Source organism: Aythya marila (assembly GCF_965140915.1).
Source record: "Aythya marila genome assembly, contig: HAP1_HAP1_SCAFFOLD_64, whole genome shotgun sequence".
Classification (NCBI taxonomy): domain Eukaryota; kingdom Metazoa; phylum Chordata; class Aves; order Anseriformes; family Anatidae; genus Aythya; species Aythya marila.
In genome coordinates this window covers 19723-36254 of record NW_028137058.1, presented here as the reverse complement: position 1 = coordinate 36254, position 16532 = coordinate 19723, and the positions used below count along the sequence as shown (strand labels likewise).

Genomic DNA, 16532 nt, shown 5'->3' with positions numbered 1-16532 from the left:
GCGGCGGGGAGCGGCGGCCGCCATCTTGTCGCGGAGGAGCCGAGCGGAGCGGGCGGGACCCGGCGGCGGGGCCTGGACAGCAACATTGGTACGGGGGGGGGCGGGGGGGGGGGATTTTGGGGTAAAATCCGGCGGATTTGGGGCCGGGGGGGGCAAAGGGGGGGTTAAAGGGGGAGTGGGGGGGGTTAAGGGGGGAAAGGGGGGGGTGGGGGAAGGGGAAAGGGGGGAAATGGGGGGGGGAAGGGGGGAAATGGGGGGGGAGGGGTTAATGAGGGGGGGTTAATGAGGGGGGTAATTAATGGGGGGGGTAATTAATTGGGGGGGTAATGGGGGGTGGTGTTAATTAGTGAGGGTTGATTGGGGTGCTGTTAATTAAGGGGGGGTAATGGGGGGGCCTGCTAATGAGGGGTTAATTGGGGTGCTGTTAATGAGGGGGGGGTAATGGGGGGGGCTGTTAATGAGGGGTTAATTAGGGGGTTTATTAATGAGGGGGGGGTAATGAGGGGGGATATTAGTTAATGAGGGTTAATGGAGGTCCTGTTAATGGGGGGGGGTAATGGGGGTTCTATTAATAAAGGGGGTTAATGAGGGGGCCTGTTAATGAGGGGGGGGGTTAATGAGGGGGCTTATTAATTAATGAGGGTTAATGAAGGTCCTATTAATGAGGGGGGGTTAATTGGGATGCTGTTAATGAGGGGGGGTTAATTGGGATCCTGTTAATGAGGGGGTTAATTAGGGGTTCTATTAATGAGGGGGGGTAATGGGGGGGCCTATTAGTGAGGGGGTTAATTGGGATCTTATTAATGAAGGGAGAGTTAATTAGGAGTCCTATTAATTAATGAGGGTTAATGAAGGCCCTATTAATTAGGGTGGGGTAATGGGGGTCCTATTAATGGGGGGGGGTAATGGGGGTCCTATTAATAAGGGGGGTTAATGAGGGGTCCTATTAATGAGGGATTAATTGGGACCCTATTAATGGGGGGGGGGTCTAATGAGGGGTCCTATTAGTAAGGGGGGGTTAATTGGGATCGTATTAATAATGGGTTAATGAGGGATCCTATTAATGAGGGGGTTAATTGGGATCTTGTTTGTGTGGGGGGGCTAATGGAGGATCCTATTAATGAGAGAGTTAATGAGTGGTCTTATTAATGAGGGGCAGGCTAACGAGGGTTCTATTAATAAGGGGGGGGGGGTTAATGAGGAGTCCTGTTTATGAGGGGTTAATGAGGGGTCCTGTTAACGAGGGGGGGTTAATGGGGAACCTATTAACGAGGGGGGTTAATGAGGGTCCTATTAATGAGGGGGGGGTTAATGGGGGATCTTATTAACAGGTGGTTTAATGAGGGGCCCTTATTAATGGGGGGGTTAATGAGGGGTCCTATTAATGGGGATCCCAGCTAATGGGGGCTGGGACCCCCGTTAATGAGGGACCCCGTTAATGAGGGACCCTATTAACGGGGGACCCTATTAATGGGGCACCCCCATGGTAATGGGGGGCTGGGACCCTTAATGAGGGATCCTGTTAATGAGGGATCCTCTTAATTGGGACCCCTGGGAATGGGGACTGGGACCCCTCGTTAATGGGACCCCATTAATGAGACCCCCGTTAGTAGGACCTCGTTAACGAGTCCTTGTTAATGGGACCCCGTTAATGAGACCCCTGTTAATGGGAGCCCGTTAACGAGACCCTCGTTAGTGGGACCCCATTAATGGCTCCCTGTTAATGGGAGTCTTATTAATTAATGGGACCCCAATAATCAGATAATTATAATAATTATGATAATAATTAATGGGATCTCGTTAATGAGGCCCCGTTAATGAGACCTCGTTAATGAGCCACCGTTAATGAGACCCCGTTAAGGCCCCCATTAACATCCCCCCCTAACGAGCCCCCCCAGTTCCAGCCCCGTTAATTGGCTGCCCTGCTAATTGCCCCCACTGGGACCCAGGAGGCCACGCCCCCTGGCAGGAAGCCACGCCCCCTGGTGGGAGGCCCCGCCCCCATGCAGCAGGCCCCGCCTCCTTTGGCTCCTCTCCCATGTGGGGCTCCTTGGTGCCCCAGGGGGCGTGTCCAAAGGGGGCGGGGCTCTTTAAAAGGGGCGTGGCCTAAAGGGTGTGGTCTAACAAAGAGGGGGTGTGGCTTAAAGGGGCGGGGTGTCCTGGGGGTGTGGCTTAAGGGGATCACACCTGATATGTCCAGGGGGCGGGGCCTAAAAGGAGGGGGCGTGTCTTTAGGAAATGGGTGTGGCCTAAATAAAGGGCGTGTCCCAGCAAGGGGGGGCGGGGCCTAATGAAGAGGGGGTGTGGCCTAAAGGGGTGGGGTGTCCAGGGGGCGTGGCCTAAGTGAATGTGTTATATACCAAGGGGGGGGCCTAACAAAGGGGGTGTGTCTTGAGGAAGGGGGCGGGGCCTAAGAGCAGGGGTGAGGCATAAGGTCGAGGGCGTGTCTTAAGGGCTGGGGGCGGAGCCTAACGAAGGGGGCGGGGCCAAGCGGGGGGGTGATGGAGGGGGGTGGCCGGGGGAGGGCTGTCGGGAGGGGGCGGGGCCAAAAGGGGTGCGGCCAATGGGTGTGCCCGGGTGGGCGTGGTCACAGGGGGTGGGGCCAAAGGGGGCGGGGCCAGAGGGGGGCGTGGCCAACGTGTGTCCCCGCCCACAGATGTCCAGCCCCCCGCTGAGCAAGAAGCGCCGCGTCTCCGGGTCCGAGCCGCCCGCGGGCTCCAACCGCGCCTGCGCCCCCAGCGTCACGCACAGCGCCACCCCCCCAAACGTGAGTCCCAAAACCGCCACAAACCGCCCCAAAAGGGCCCCGGGGGGCACCAAAATGGCCCCAGGGGACCCAAAATGGCAACAAACGGCCCCAAAATGGTAACAAACGGCCCCAAAATGGCTCCAGGGGGGCCAAAATGGCAAGAAACAGCCCTAAAATGGTCCCGGGGGACCCAAAATGGGAACAAATGGCCCCAAAATGGCAACAAACCGCCCCAAAATGGGAACAAATGGCCCTAAAACGGCCCCAGGGGGGCCAAAATGGCAAGAAACAGCCCTAAAATGGCCCCAAATGGCCCCAAAATGGCAACAAACCGCCCCAAAATGGCCCCGGGGGGCACAAATGGGAACAAACCGCCCCAAAAGGGCCCCAGGGGACCCCAAATGGCAACAAACGGCCCCAAAATGGCAACAAACGGCAAGAAATGGCCCCAAAATGGCGACAAACAGCCCCAAAATGGCCCCAAATGACCCCAAAATGGCAATAAGCGGCCCCAAAATGGCAACAAACGGCAACAAAATGGCCCCAAATGACCCCAAAATGGCAACAAATGACCCCAAAATGGCAACAAAGGGCAACAAACGGCCCCAAAATGGCAACAAACGGCCCCAAAATGGCCCCAGGGGGCCCCAAAACGGCAACAAAGAGCCCCAAAATGGCCCCAAATGACCTCAAAATGGCAATAAGTGACCCCAAAATGGCAACAAACGGCCCCAAAATGGCAACAAACAGCCCCAAAATGGCCCCGGGGGGCACAAATGGCAACAAACGGCCCCAAAATGGCCCCGGGGGGCACCAAAATGGCAATAAACCGCCCCAAAATGGCCCTGGGGGGCACCAGAATGGCCCCAGAGGACCCCAAATGGCAACAAACGGCCCCAAAATGGCAACAAATGGCCCCAAAATGGCCCCAGGGGGAGCAAAATGGCAAGAAACAGCCCTAAAATGGCCCCAAAATGGCAATAAGTGGCCCCCAAATGGCAACAAACGGCCCCAAAATGGCCCCAGGGGGCCCCAAATGGCAACAAATGGCCCCAAAATGGCCCCAGGGAGCCCCAAAATGGCAACAAACGGCAACAAAATGGCCCCAAATGACCCCAAAATGGCAACAAAGGGCAACAAATGGCCCCAAAATGGCAACAAACGGCCCCAAAATGGCCCCAGGGGGCCCCAAAACGGCAACAAACGGCCCCAAAACGGCAACAAAGAGCCCCAAAATGGCCCCAGGGAGCCCCCAAATGGCAACAAACGGCCCCAAAATGGCAACAAATGGCCCTAAAATGGACCCAGGGGGGCCAAAATGGCAAGAAACAGCCCTAACTTGGCCCCAAATGGCCCCAAAATGGCAACAAATGACCCCAAAATGTGCCCAAATGGCCCCAAATGGCAACAATTGGCCTCAAAATGACCCCAAATGGCAACAAACGGCCCCAAAATGGCAAGAAACAGCCCTAAAATGGCCCCAAATGGCCCCAAAATGGCCCCAGGGGGCCCCAAATGGCAACAAACGGCCCTAAAATGGCAACAAACGGCCCTGAAATGGCAACAAATGTGCCCAGACGGCCTCAAAATGTGCCCAAATGGCCCCAAATGACCCCAAAATGGCAACAAACGGCCCCAAAATGGCCCCAGTGGTCCCCAAATGGCCCCAAAATGGCAACAAATGGCCCTAAAATGGTCCCAAATGGCAACAAATGGCCCCAAATGACCCCAAAATGGCAAAAAGCAGCCCCCAAATGGCAACAAACGGCCCTAAAATGGTCCCAAATGGCAACAAATGGCCCCGAAATGGCAAAAAATGGCAACAAATAGCCCCAAATGGCAAAAAACGGCAACAAATGGCCCCAAATTGCCCCACACTGCAAGAAACGGCCCCAAAATGGCACCAGACGTGCCCAGGAGTCCCCAAATGGCCCCAAAATGTGCCCAAAGGTCCCCAAAATGTCCCCAGGGGTCTCCAAATGTCCCCCAGGGTCCCCAGCTGGCCCCAAACATCCCCGAAATGGCCCCAAACGGCCCCAAATGACCCCAAAATGGCAAGAAATGACCCCAAAATGTGCCCAAATGGCAACAATTGGCCTCAAAATGACCCCAAATGGCAACAAACGGCCCCAAAATGTGCCCAAATGTCCCCAAAGGGTTCCCAAACATCCCTATGGGTCACCAAATGTCCCCAGATGTCCCCAAAATGTCCCCAGATGTCCCCAAAATGTCCCCAAATGTCCCCAAATGTCCCCATGAGTCTCCAAATACCCCAAGGGGTCCCCAAAATGTCCCCAAACGTCCCCAAATGACCCCCACAGTGTCCCCAGATGTCCCCAAATATTCCCCCAGTGTCCCCAGGGGTCCCCCGGTGCCCCCAAACGTCCCCAAACGTCCCCAAACGTCCCCAAACGTCCCCAAATGTCCCCAAATGTCCCCAAATGTCCCCAAATGTCCCCAAACGTCCCCAAACGTCCCCAAATGTCCCCAAACGTCCCCAAAATGTCCCCAAATGTCCCCATGAGTCTCCAAATACCCCCAAGGGGTCCCCAAAATGTCCCCAAACGTCCCCAAATGACCCCCACAGTGTCCCCAGATGTCCCCAAATATTCCCCCGGTGTCCCCAGGGGTCCCCCGGTGTCCCCAAATGTCCCCAAATGTCCCCAAATGTCCCCAAATGTCCCCAAGTGTCCCCAAATGTCCCCAAACGTCCCCAAATGTCCCCAAATGTCCCCAAACGTCCCCAAACGTCCCCAAACGTCCCCAAACGTCCCCAAATGTCCCCAAATGTCCCCAAATGTCCCCAAATGTCCCCAAACGTCCCCAAATGTCCCCAAACGTCCCCAAGTGTCCCTAAATGTCCCCGAGTGTCCCCAAACGTCCTGGAACGTTCCCAAATGCTCCTTCATGTCCCCAAATGTCCCCAAATGTCCCCAAATGTCCCCAAATGTCCCCCAGTGTCCTCAGGTGACCCCAGATGTCCCCCGGTGCCCCCCCATGTCCTAAATGTCCCCAAATGCCCCCCCACGGCCCCCAATGTCCCCCCCAATGTCCCCCTTGTGTCCCCATGCCCCTGCATCCCCCCCAGTGTCCCCAGTATCCCCCCAGTATCCCCCCAGTATCCCCAGTATCCCCCCCAGTGTCCCCAGTATCCCCCCAGTGCCCCCCAGTATCCCCCCAGTGCCCCCCCAGTGCCCCCCCATGTCCCCAGTACCCCACCAATGCCCCCCAGTATCCCCCCAGTGTCCCCAGTATCCCCCTCCAGTGTCCCCAGTATCCCCCCAGTGCCCTCCCAGTATCCCCAGTGCCCCCCAGTGCCCCCCCATGTCCCCAATACCCCCCCAAATGCCCTCCCAGTGCCCCCCCATGTCCCCAATGCCCTTCCAGTGTCCCCAGTATCCCCCCAGTGCCCTCCCAGTGCCCTCCCAGTATCCCCCCAGTGCCCCCCAGTGCCCCCCCATGTCCCCAATACCCCACCAATGCCCCCCAGTATCCCCCCAGTGTCCCCAGTATCCCCCCCCAGTGTCCCCAGTATCCCCCCAGTGCCCTCCCAGTGCCCTCCCAGTATCCCCCCAGTGCCCCCCAGTGCCCCCCCATGTCCCCAGTACCCCACCAATGCCCCCCAGTATCCCCCCAGTGTCCCCAGTATCCCCCTCCAGTGTCCCCAATATCCCCCCAGTGACCTCCCAGTGTCCCCAGTATCCCCCCAGTGCCCCCCCAATGCCCTCCCAGTGCCTTCCCAGTGTCCCCAGTATCCCCCCAGTGCCCTCCCAGTGCCCTCCCAGTATCCCCCCAGTGCCCCCCCATGTCCCCAGTACCCCACCAATGCCCCCCAGTATCCCCCCAGTGTCCCCAGTATCCCCCTCCAGTGTCCCCAGTATCCCCCCAGTGCCCCCCCAATGCCCTCCCAGTATCCCCCCAGTGCCCTCCCAGTGTCCCCAGTATCCCCCTCCAGTGTCCCCAGTATCCCCCCAGTGCCCTCCCAGTATCCCCAGTATCCCCCTAGTGCCCTCCCAGTATCCCCCCAGTGCCCTCCCAGTGTCCCCAGTATCCCCCCCCAGTGTCCCCAGTATCCCCGAAGTTACCCCCACAGTGCCCTCCCAGTGCCTCCCAGTATCCCCCCAGTGCCCCCAGTATCCCTCCCAGTGTCCCCCCCATGTCCCCAATGCCCCCCAGTGCCCCCCAGTGCCCCCCCATGTCCCCAATACCCCACCAATGCCCCCCAGTATCCCCCCAGTGTCCCCAGTATCCCCCCCCAGTGTCCCCAGTATCCCCCCAGTGCCCTCCCAGTGCCCTCCCAGTATCCCCCCAGTGCCCCCCAGTGCCCCCCCATGTCCCCAGTACCCCACCAATGCCCCCCAGTATCCCCCCAGTGTCCCCAGTATCCCCCCCCAGTGTCCCCAGTATCCCCCCAGTGCCTTCCCAGTGCCTCCCAGTATCCCCCCAGTGCCCCCCAGTGCCCCCCCATGTCCCCAATACCCCACCAATGCCCCCCAGTATCCCCCCAGTGTCCCCAGTATCCCCCCAGTGACCTTCCAGTGCCCCCCAGTGTCCCCAATATCCCCCCAGTGCCCCCCTAATGCCCCCCCAACACCCTCCCAGTGTCCCCAGTATCCCCCCAGTGCCCCCAGTATCCCCCCAGTGCCCCCCCAATGCCCTCCCAGTGCCTTCCCAGTATCCCCAGTATCCCCCCAGTGCCCTCCCAGTATCCCCCCAGTGCCCCCCAGTGCCCCCCCATGTCCCCAATACCCCACCAATGCCCCCCAGTATCCCCCCAGTGTCCCCAGTATCCCCCCAGCGTCCCCAGTATCCCCCTCCAGTATCCCCAGTATCCCCCCAGTGCCCTCCCAGTGCCCTCCCAGTGCCCCCCAGTGCCCCCCAGTGCCCCCCAGTGCCCATAACCCCCTGTCCCCCCCCCAGGGCATGGCGAAGAACGGGGGCGAGGCCGAGATCGATGAGGGGCTGTACTCCCGGCAGCTGTGAGTGACCCCAAAAAATATGGGGGGGGGGGGCTTGGGGCACCCCAAAATAATATGGGGGGGGGTCCTCAGGGTCCTTCCGAAGGGTTTGGGGCACCCCAAAAATCTTGGGGGGGCTTCTGGGGGGGGTTTGGGGACCCCAAAAGATTTGGGGGGGGTTCTTTGGGTTCTTCATAAGGGTTTTGGGGCACCCCAAAAAATATGGGGGGGGGTCCTCAGGGTCCTTCCGAAGGGTTTGGGGCACCCCACAAATCTTGGGGGGGCTTCTGGGGGGGTTTGGGGGACCCCAAAAGATTTGGGGGGGTTCTTTGGGTTCTTCATAAGGGTTTTGGGGCACCCCAAAAGATTTGGGGGGGGTCCTCAGGGTCCTTCCGAAGGGTTTGGGGCACCCCAAAAATCCTGGGGGGGTTCCGGGGGGGTTTGGGGGACCCCAAAAGATTTGGGGGGGGTTCTTTGGGTTCTTCATAAGGGTTTTGGGGCACCCCAAAAATCTTGGGGGGGCTTCCAGGGGGTTTTAGGGGACCCCAAAAGATTTGGGGGGGTTCTTTGGGTTCTTCATAAGGGTTTTGGGGCACCCCAAAAGATTTTTGGGGGGGTCTGGGGGTCCTTTCTATGGGTTTTTGGGGTCCTTCCTAAGGGATTTGGAGACCCCAAAACACTTGGGGGGGGTCCCTGTGGATTTGGGGGGGGTCCCTATGGATTTGGGGGGGGTCTCTGGGTCCTTCCTAGGAGTTTTAGGGGACCCCAAAAGACTTGGGGGGGGGTCTTTGGCTCCTTTCTATGGGTTTTGGGGTCCTTCCTAAGGGATTTGGAGACCCTAAAAGCCTTGGGGGGGTCCCTGTGGATTTGGGGTGCTCCCTCTGGATTTGGGGTGTTCCCTGTGGATTTGGGGGGGGTCCCTATGGATCCGGGGGGGTCCCCTATGGATTTAGGGGGGGTCCCTATGGATTTAGGGGGGGTCCCTATGGATTTAGGGGGGGGTCTTTGGGTCCTTTCTAAGGTTTTTGGGGTCCTTCTTAAGGGATTTGGAGACCCCAAAACACTTGGGGGGGTCCCTCTGGATCCGGGGGGGGTCTCAGGGTCCTTCCTAGGACTTTTAGGGGACCCCAAAAGATTTAGGGGGGGGTCTTTGGCTCCTTTGTATGGTTTTTGGGGTCCTTCCTAAGGGATTTGGAGACCCCAGAAGCCTTGGGGGGGTCCCACTGGATTTGGGGGGGGTCCCTCTGTATCCAGGGGGGGTCTCTTGGCCCTTCCTAGGACTTTTAGGGGACCCCAAAAGATTTGGGGGGGGGTCTTCGGGTACTTCCTAAGGGTTTTGGGGTCCTTCCTAAGGGATTTGGAGACCCCAAAAGATTTGGGGGGGGTCTCTGGGTCCTTCCTAGGAGTTTTAGGGGACCCCAAAAGATTTTTGGGGGGGTCCTTGGGGCTTTCCTAAGGATTTTGGGGTCCTTTCTAAAGGATTTGGAGACCCCAAAACACTTGGGGGGGGTCCCTGTGGATTTGGGGGGGGTCCCTCTGGATTTGGGGGGGGTCCCTGTGGATCTGGGGGGGTCCCTATGGATTTAGGGGGGGGTCCCTATGGGTTTGGGGGGAGGTCTTTGGGTCCTTCCTAAGGGGATTTTAGTGACCCCAAAAGATTTGGGGGAGTCCCTATGGATTTAGGGTGTTCCCTATGGGCTTGGGGGGGGTCCCTATGGATTTGGGGGGGCTCTCTCTGGATCTGGGGGGGTCCCTATGGGTTTGGGGGGGGGTCTTTGGGTCCTTTCTAAGGTTTTTGGGGTCCTTCCTAAGGGATTTGGAGACCCCAAAAGCCTTGGGGGGGTCTCTGTGTATTTAGGGTGGTCCCAGTGGATTTGGGGGGGGGTCTCTGGGTCCTTCATAGGGGTTTTAGGGGACCCCAAAGGATTTGGGGGGGGTCCCTGTGGATTTGGGGTGTTCCCTCTGGATTTGGGGGGGGTCCCTATGGGTTTGGGGGGGGTCTTTGGGTCCTTCTTAAGGGTTTTTGGGGTCCTTCCTAAGGGATTTAGTGACCCCAAAAGCCTTGGGGTGTTCCCTCTGGATCTGGGGGGGGCTCCCTCTGGATTTGGGGGGGCTCCCTCTGGATCTGGGGGGGTTCCCATGGATTTAGGGGGGGGTCCCTATGGATTTAGGGGGGGGTCTTTGGGTCCTTCCTAAGGGATTTAGTGACCCCAAAAGCCTTGGGGGGGTCCCTGTGGATTTGAGGTGCTCCCTCTGGATTTGGGGGGGCTCCCTCTGGATCTGGGGGGGTTCCCATGGATTTAGGGGGGGGTCCCTATGGGTTTGGGGGGGGGTCTTTGGGTCCTTCCTAAGGGATTTAGTGACCCCAAAAGCCTTGGGGGTGCTCCCTTTGGATTTGGGGTGTTCCCTATGGATTTGGGGGGGGTCCCTATGGATCCGGGGGGGGTCCCTATGGATTTAGGGGGGGTTCCTATGGATTTGGGGGGGGCCTTTGGGTCCTTTCTAAGGTTTTTGGGGTCCTTCCTAAGGGATTTGGAGACCCCAAAAGCCTTGGGGGGGTCCCTGTGGATTTGGGGTGCTCCTTCTGGATCTGGGGGGGGGTCCCTATGGGTTTGGGGGGGGTTCCTATGGATTTGGGGGGGGTCTTTGGGTCCTTCCTAAGGTTTTTGGGCTCCTTCCTAAGGGATTTGGAGACCCTAAAAATCTTGGGGGGGGTCCCTGTGGATTTGGGGTGGTCCCTCTGGATTTGGGGGGGCTCCCTCTGGATCTGGGGGGGTTCCCATGGATTTAGGGGGGGGTCCCTATGGGTTTGGGGGGGGCCTTTGGGTCCTTTCTAAGGTTTTTGGGGTCCTTCGTAAGGGATTTGGAGACCCTAAAAATCTTGGGGGGGGTCCCTGTGGATTTAGGGTGCTCCTTCTGGATCTGGGGGGGGGTCCCTATGGGTTTGGGGGGGGTTCCTATGGATTTAGGGGGGGGTCCCTATGGATTTAGGGGGGGCCTTTGGGTCCTTCCTAAGGTTTTTGGGGTCCTTCCTAAGGGATTTAGTGACCCCAAAACACTTGGGGGGGGTCCCTGTGGATTTAGGGTGCTCCCTCTGGATTTGGGGGGGCTCCCTCTGGCTCGGGGGGGGGGTCCCGGTGCTGTGGGGTCTGTGAGGTGCCCCCCAACCCCCCCCCCAGGTACGTGCTGGGCCACGAGGCCATGAAGCGGATGCAGACGTCCAACGTGCTGGTGTCGGGGCTGCGGGGGCTGGGCGTGGAGGTGGCCAAAAATTTGGTGCTGGGGGGGGTCAAGTCGGTGACGCTGCACGACCCCCACCCCGCCGCGTGGCCCGACCTCGCCTCCCAGGTGAGAGCACGGACACCCCCCCCCGGGGGAAAAAAAATGGGGTGAAAGGGGGGGATTTGGGGTTTTTGGGGGTTATAGAGGGGTTATAGGGGAGTTAAATGCCCCCCCCGGGGAAAAAAATGGGGTCAGAGGGGGGGATTTGGGGTTTGGGGGGGGTTATTTGGGGTTTTGGGGGGGTTATTTGGGGTTTGGGGGGGGTTATTTGGGGTTTTGGGGGGGTTATTTGGGGTTTGGGGGGGGTTATTTGGGGTTTGGGGGGGGTTATAGGGGGTTATAGAGGGGTTATAGGGGAGATAAATGCCCCCCCCGGGGAAAAAATGGGGTCAGAGGGGGGGATTTGGGGTTTGGGGGGGGCTATAGGGGATTATGAAGGGGTTATAGGGGAGTTAAATGCCCCCCCCGGGGAAAAAATGGGGTGAAAGGGGGGATTTGGGGTTTTGGGGGGGTTATTGGGGGTTATGGTGGGGGGTTAGGGGGTTATAAAGGGGCTATAATGGGGTTAAATGCCCCCCCCGGGAAAAAAATGGGGTGAAAGGGGGGGATTTGGGGTTTTGGGGGGTTATTCGGGGTTTTTGGGGGGGTTATTTGGGGTTTTGGGGGGGTTATTTGGGGTTTGGGGGGGGTTTAGGGGGTTATAGAGGGGTTATAGGGGAGATAAATGCCCCCCCCGGGGAAAAAATGGGGTCAGAGGGGGGGATTTGGGGGTTTTGGGGGGGTTATTCGGGGTTTTGGGGGGGTTATTTGGGGTTTGGGGGGGGTTATTGGGGGGTTATAGGGGGTTATGAAGGGGTTATAGGGGAGATAAATGCCCCCCCCCGGGGAAAACATGGGGTCAGAGGGGGGTATTTGGGGTTTTGGGGGGGTTATGGGGGTTGTAAAGGGGTTATAGGGGAGTTAAATGCCCCCTCCGGGGAAAAAAATGGGGTTAAAGGGGGAGATTTGGGGTTTTTGGGGGGGTTATTTGGGGTTTTGGGGGGGTTTAGAGGGTTATAAAGGGGTTATTCGGGGCTTGGGGGGGGTTATTTGGGGTTTGGGGGGGTGATAGGGGGTTATGAAGGGGTTATAGGGGAGTTAAATGCCCCCCCCGGGGAAAAAAATGGGGTGAAAGGGGGGGATTTGGGGTTTTGGGGAGTTATAGGGGGTTTTGGGGGGGGTTTAGGGGGTTATAAGGGGGTTATAGGGGAGTTAAATGCCCCCCCCGGGGAAAAAAATGGGGTGAAAGGGGGGGATTTGGGGTTTTGGGGGGGCTATAGGGGGTTTATAGGGGGTTATGGGGGGGGGTTAGGGGGTTATAAAGGGGCTATAAAGGGGTTTAATGACCCCCGCGGGGGAAAAAATGGGGTCAGAGGGGGGGATTTGGGGTTTGGGGGGGGTTATGGGGGGATTAGGGGGTTATAAAGGGGTTATAAAGGGGCTATAAAGGGGTTAAATGCCCCCCTAGGGCAAAAAATGGGGATAGAGGGGGGTATTTGGGGTTTGGGGTGGTTATAGGGGGTTATAAAGGGGTTATAGGGAGGTTATGGGGGGTTATAGGGGGATTAAGTGCCCCCCCAGGGCAAAAATGGGGTTAAAGGGGGGGTATTCAGAGTTTTGGGGGGGTTACTTGGGGTTTTTAGGGGTTATTCTGGGTTTGGGGGGGTTATTTAGGGTTATAAAGGGGTTATTTGGGGTTTTGGGGGGTTATGGGGGTTATAGGGGGGTTAAATGCCGCCCCTGGGGAAAAACACGGGGTCAGAGGGGGGATTTGGGGCTTGGGGGGGTTATTCAGGGCTTTGGGGGGGTTATTTAGGGTTTTGGGGGGGTTATGGGGGGTTTTAGGGGGTTATAAAGGGGTTATAAAAGGGTTAAATGCCCCCCCAGGGCAAAAAATGGGGTTAAAAGGGGTTTTTTAGGGGTTCTAGGAGCTTATAAAGGGGTGAAGTGCCCCCCCCCCGGGGGAATTAATGGGGTTGCAGCCTGGGTTTTGTGGGGTCCTATGGGTGCTGGGGGGGCTTATGGGTGGCAGGGGGGGGTCCTTTGGGTGCTGGGGGGTCCTATGGGTGTTGGGGGGGGTCCTATGGGTTCTGGGGGGGGGTTCTATGGGTGGCAGGGGGGGTTTTGTGGGTGTTGGGGGGGTCTTATGGGTGCTGGGGGGGGATCCCAATGGGTGCCGGGGGGGGGGGGTCCTATGGGTGCTGGGGGGTCCCTATGGGTTCTGGGGGGGTCCTATGGGTGCTGGGGGGGGTCCTCTGGGTGGGGGGGGGGGTCCTCTGGGTGCTGGGTGTCCCTATGGGTTCTGGGGGGGGGTCCTATGGGTTCTGGGGGGGGTCCTATGGGTGCTGGGGGTCCTTATGGGTTTTGAGGGGTCCCTATGGGTGCTGGGGGGGTCCTATGGGTGCTGGGGGGTACCTATGGGTTTTGGGGGGGTCCTATGGGTTCTGGGGGGTCTTATGGGTGGTGGTGGGGGTCCTATAGGTGTTGGGTGTCCCTATGGGTGCTGGGGGGGGTACCTATGGGTGCTGGGGGGTCCCTATGGGTTCTGGGGGGGTCCTATGGGTGCTGGGGGGGGGTCCTATGGGTTCTGGTGGGGGTCCTGTGGGTGCGGGGGGGTCCTATGGGTGCTGGGGGGGGGTCCTATGGGTGCTGGGGGGGGGTCCTATGGGTTCTGGTGGGGGTCCTGTGGGTGCGGGGGGGGTCCCTATGGGTTCTGGTGGGGGTCCTATGGGTGCTGGGGGGTCCTATGTGTGTTGGGGAGGTCATATGGGACCTGGGGGGGTCCTATGGGTGCTGGGGGGGGGGTCCTATGGTTTTAAGGGGGGGGGGGGATCCTACAGATCCCGGTCTCCCCCCTTCCCATTATGCACCCCCAGCGCTCCCATTAAGCTCCGGGATCCTCGTGGGGGGGTTGCTGTGACCCGCAGTGACCCCACGACCCCCCCAGTAACCCCACAACCCCCCCAGTGACCCCACAACCCCCCCAGTGACCCCATAACCCCCCCACCCCCTTATTTTTTTGCCCCCCCCCCCAGTTCTACCTGCGGGAGGAGGACGTGGGGCAGAACCGCGCGGAGGCGTCGCTGCCGCGCCTGGCCGAGCTCAACGCCTACGTGGCCGTCAGCAGCTGCCGCCAGCCCCTCAGCCAGGCCCTGCTCGCCCCCTTCCAGGTCTCACCCCAAAAAACACCCCCCCACGAATCCCCCATAACCCCCCCGAATCCCCCATTACCCCCCCGAATCCCCCATAACCCCCCCGAATCCCCTATTACCCCCCCAAATCTCCCCTTCCTCCCCCAAAGCCTCCCCCATCCCCCAAACCCTCTCGTTTCCCTTCAAATCCCCCCAATTCCCCTCCAAACCCCACACTTTCCCCCAAATCCCATTATTTTCCCCTAAATCTTCCCCTAATTCACCCACCCATATCCCCCAAATCCCCCATTCCCCCCCCAAAGCATCCCCCGTCCCCCAAACCCGCTCGTTTCCCTTCGAATCTCCCCAATTCCCTTCCAGACCCCACACTTTCCCCCCAAATCCCATTATTTTCCCCTAAATCTCCCCCAGATTCACCCCCCCGAATCCCCTATTACCCCCCCGAATCCCCCATTGCCCCCCCGAATCCCCTATTGCCCCCCCAAGTGCCCCATTCCGTCCCAAAGCATCCCCTTCCACCCCAAACCCGCTCGTTTCCCTTCAAATCCCCCCAATTCCCCTCCAAACCCCACAGTTTCCCCCCAAATCCCTTTATTTTCCCCTAAATCTTCCCCAAATTCGCCCACCCATATCCCCCAAATCCCCCATTTCCCCCCCAAATCCCCCATTCCCCCCCCAAAGCCTCCCCGTTCCCCCCCTGCCACCCCAAACCCGCTCGTTTCCCTTCGAATCCCCCCAATTCCCCTCCAGACCCCACACTTTCCCCCAAATCCCATTATTTTCCCCTAAATCCCCCCCAGTTTCTCCCCCCCAAAACCCCCATTTCCGTCCCAAAATCTTCCCTTTCCTATCTGTCACCCTGACCCCGCAGCTGACCCCATATCCATGATCCTGACCCCATACATGTGCCCCTGACCCCATAGCTGTCACCCTGACCCCGCAGCTGACCCCATATCCATGTGGCTGACCCCATAGCTGACCCCATACCCGTGTCTGTGACCCTGACCCCATACCCATGTGTCTGACCCCATATCTGTGTATCCGACCCCATATATGACCCCATACCCACCCCATACCCGTTTCCCTGACCCCATAGCCATGCCCCTGCCCCTGACCCTATAACTGACCCCATACCTGTGTCTGTGTCCCTAACCCCATACCCATGTGTCTGACCCCATATCCATGCATCCGACCCTATATACGACCCCATACCCACCCCATACCCCTTCCCGTGCCCCCATACCCGTTCCCCTGCCCCCATACCCGTCCCCCTGCCCCCGGCCCTATAACTGACCCCATACCATGTCCGTGACCCTGACCCCATATCCGTGTATCTGACCCCATATCCATGCATCCGACCCTATATATGACCCCATACCCACCCCATACCCATTCCCCTGACCCCATACCCGTCCCCCTGACCCCATAGCCATGCCCCTGCCCCCGACCCCATAGCTGACCCCATACTTGTATCCATGATCCCACCCCCATACCCGTGACCCTGACCCCATATCCATGTATCCGACCCTATGTATGACCCCATACCCACCCCATACCCATTCCCCTTACCCCATATTCTTGATCCTGACCCCATAGCCATGCCCCTGCCCCCGACCCTATAGCTGACCCTATACCCGTGTCTGTGACCCTAACCCCATATCTGTGACCCTAACCCCCTATCCATGTGTCTGACCCCATATCTGTGTATCCAACCCCATACCTGCCCTCATACCCACCCCATACCCGTTTCCCTGACCCCATAGCCATGCCCCTGCCCCTGACCCTATAACTGACCCCATACCATGTCCGTGACCCTAACCCCATATCCATGTGTCTGACCCCATATCCATGCATCCGACCCCATACCTGCCCCCATACCCACCCCATACCCCTTCCCGTGCCCCCATACCCCTTCCCCTGCCCCCATACCCGTCCCCCTGCCCCTGACCCTATAACTGACCCCATACCATGTCCGTGACCCTGACCCCATACCCATGACCCTGACCCCATATCCATGTATCCGACCCTATATATGACCACATACCCACCCCATACCTCTTCCCCTGCCCCCATACCCCTTCCCCAGCCCCCGTAGCCGTCCCCCTGCCCCCGACCCTATAACTGACCCCATACCATGTCCGTGACCCTGACCCCATATCCGTGTATCTGACCCCATATCCGTGTATCTGACCCCATATCCATGCATCCGACCCCATACCTGCCCCCATACCGACCCCATACCCATCCCCCTGCCCCCATACCCATCCCCCTGCCCCCGTAGCCGTCCCCCTGCCCCCGACCCTATAACTGACCCCATACCATGTCTGTGACCCTGACCCCATACCCGTGACC

General features: G+C 58.9%; 1 protein-coding gene across 1 annotated transcript in view; it reads left to right on the top strand.

Moving 5' to 3' along the window:
* The window catches only part of UBA1 (ubiquitin like modifier activating enzyme 1), a gene marked incomplete at its 3' end in the record, with an annotated part of 36088 nt that continues 19556 nt past the window's right edge, over positions 1–16532 (top strand). The window contains exons 1-5 of the mRNA XM_082785588.1: positions 1–88; positions 2657–2767; positions 7670–7728; positions 10887–11055; positions 14064–14198. Coding sequence (XP_082641714.1) covers positions 2657–2767; positions 7670–7728; positions 10887–11055; positions 14064–14198 — 474 coding nt within the window. The remainder of the gene's footprint in view (positions 89–2656; positions 2768–7669; positions 7729–10886; positions 11056–14063; positions 14199–16532) is intronic.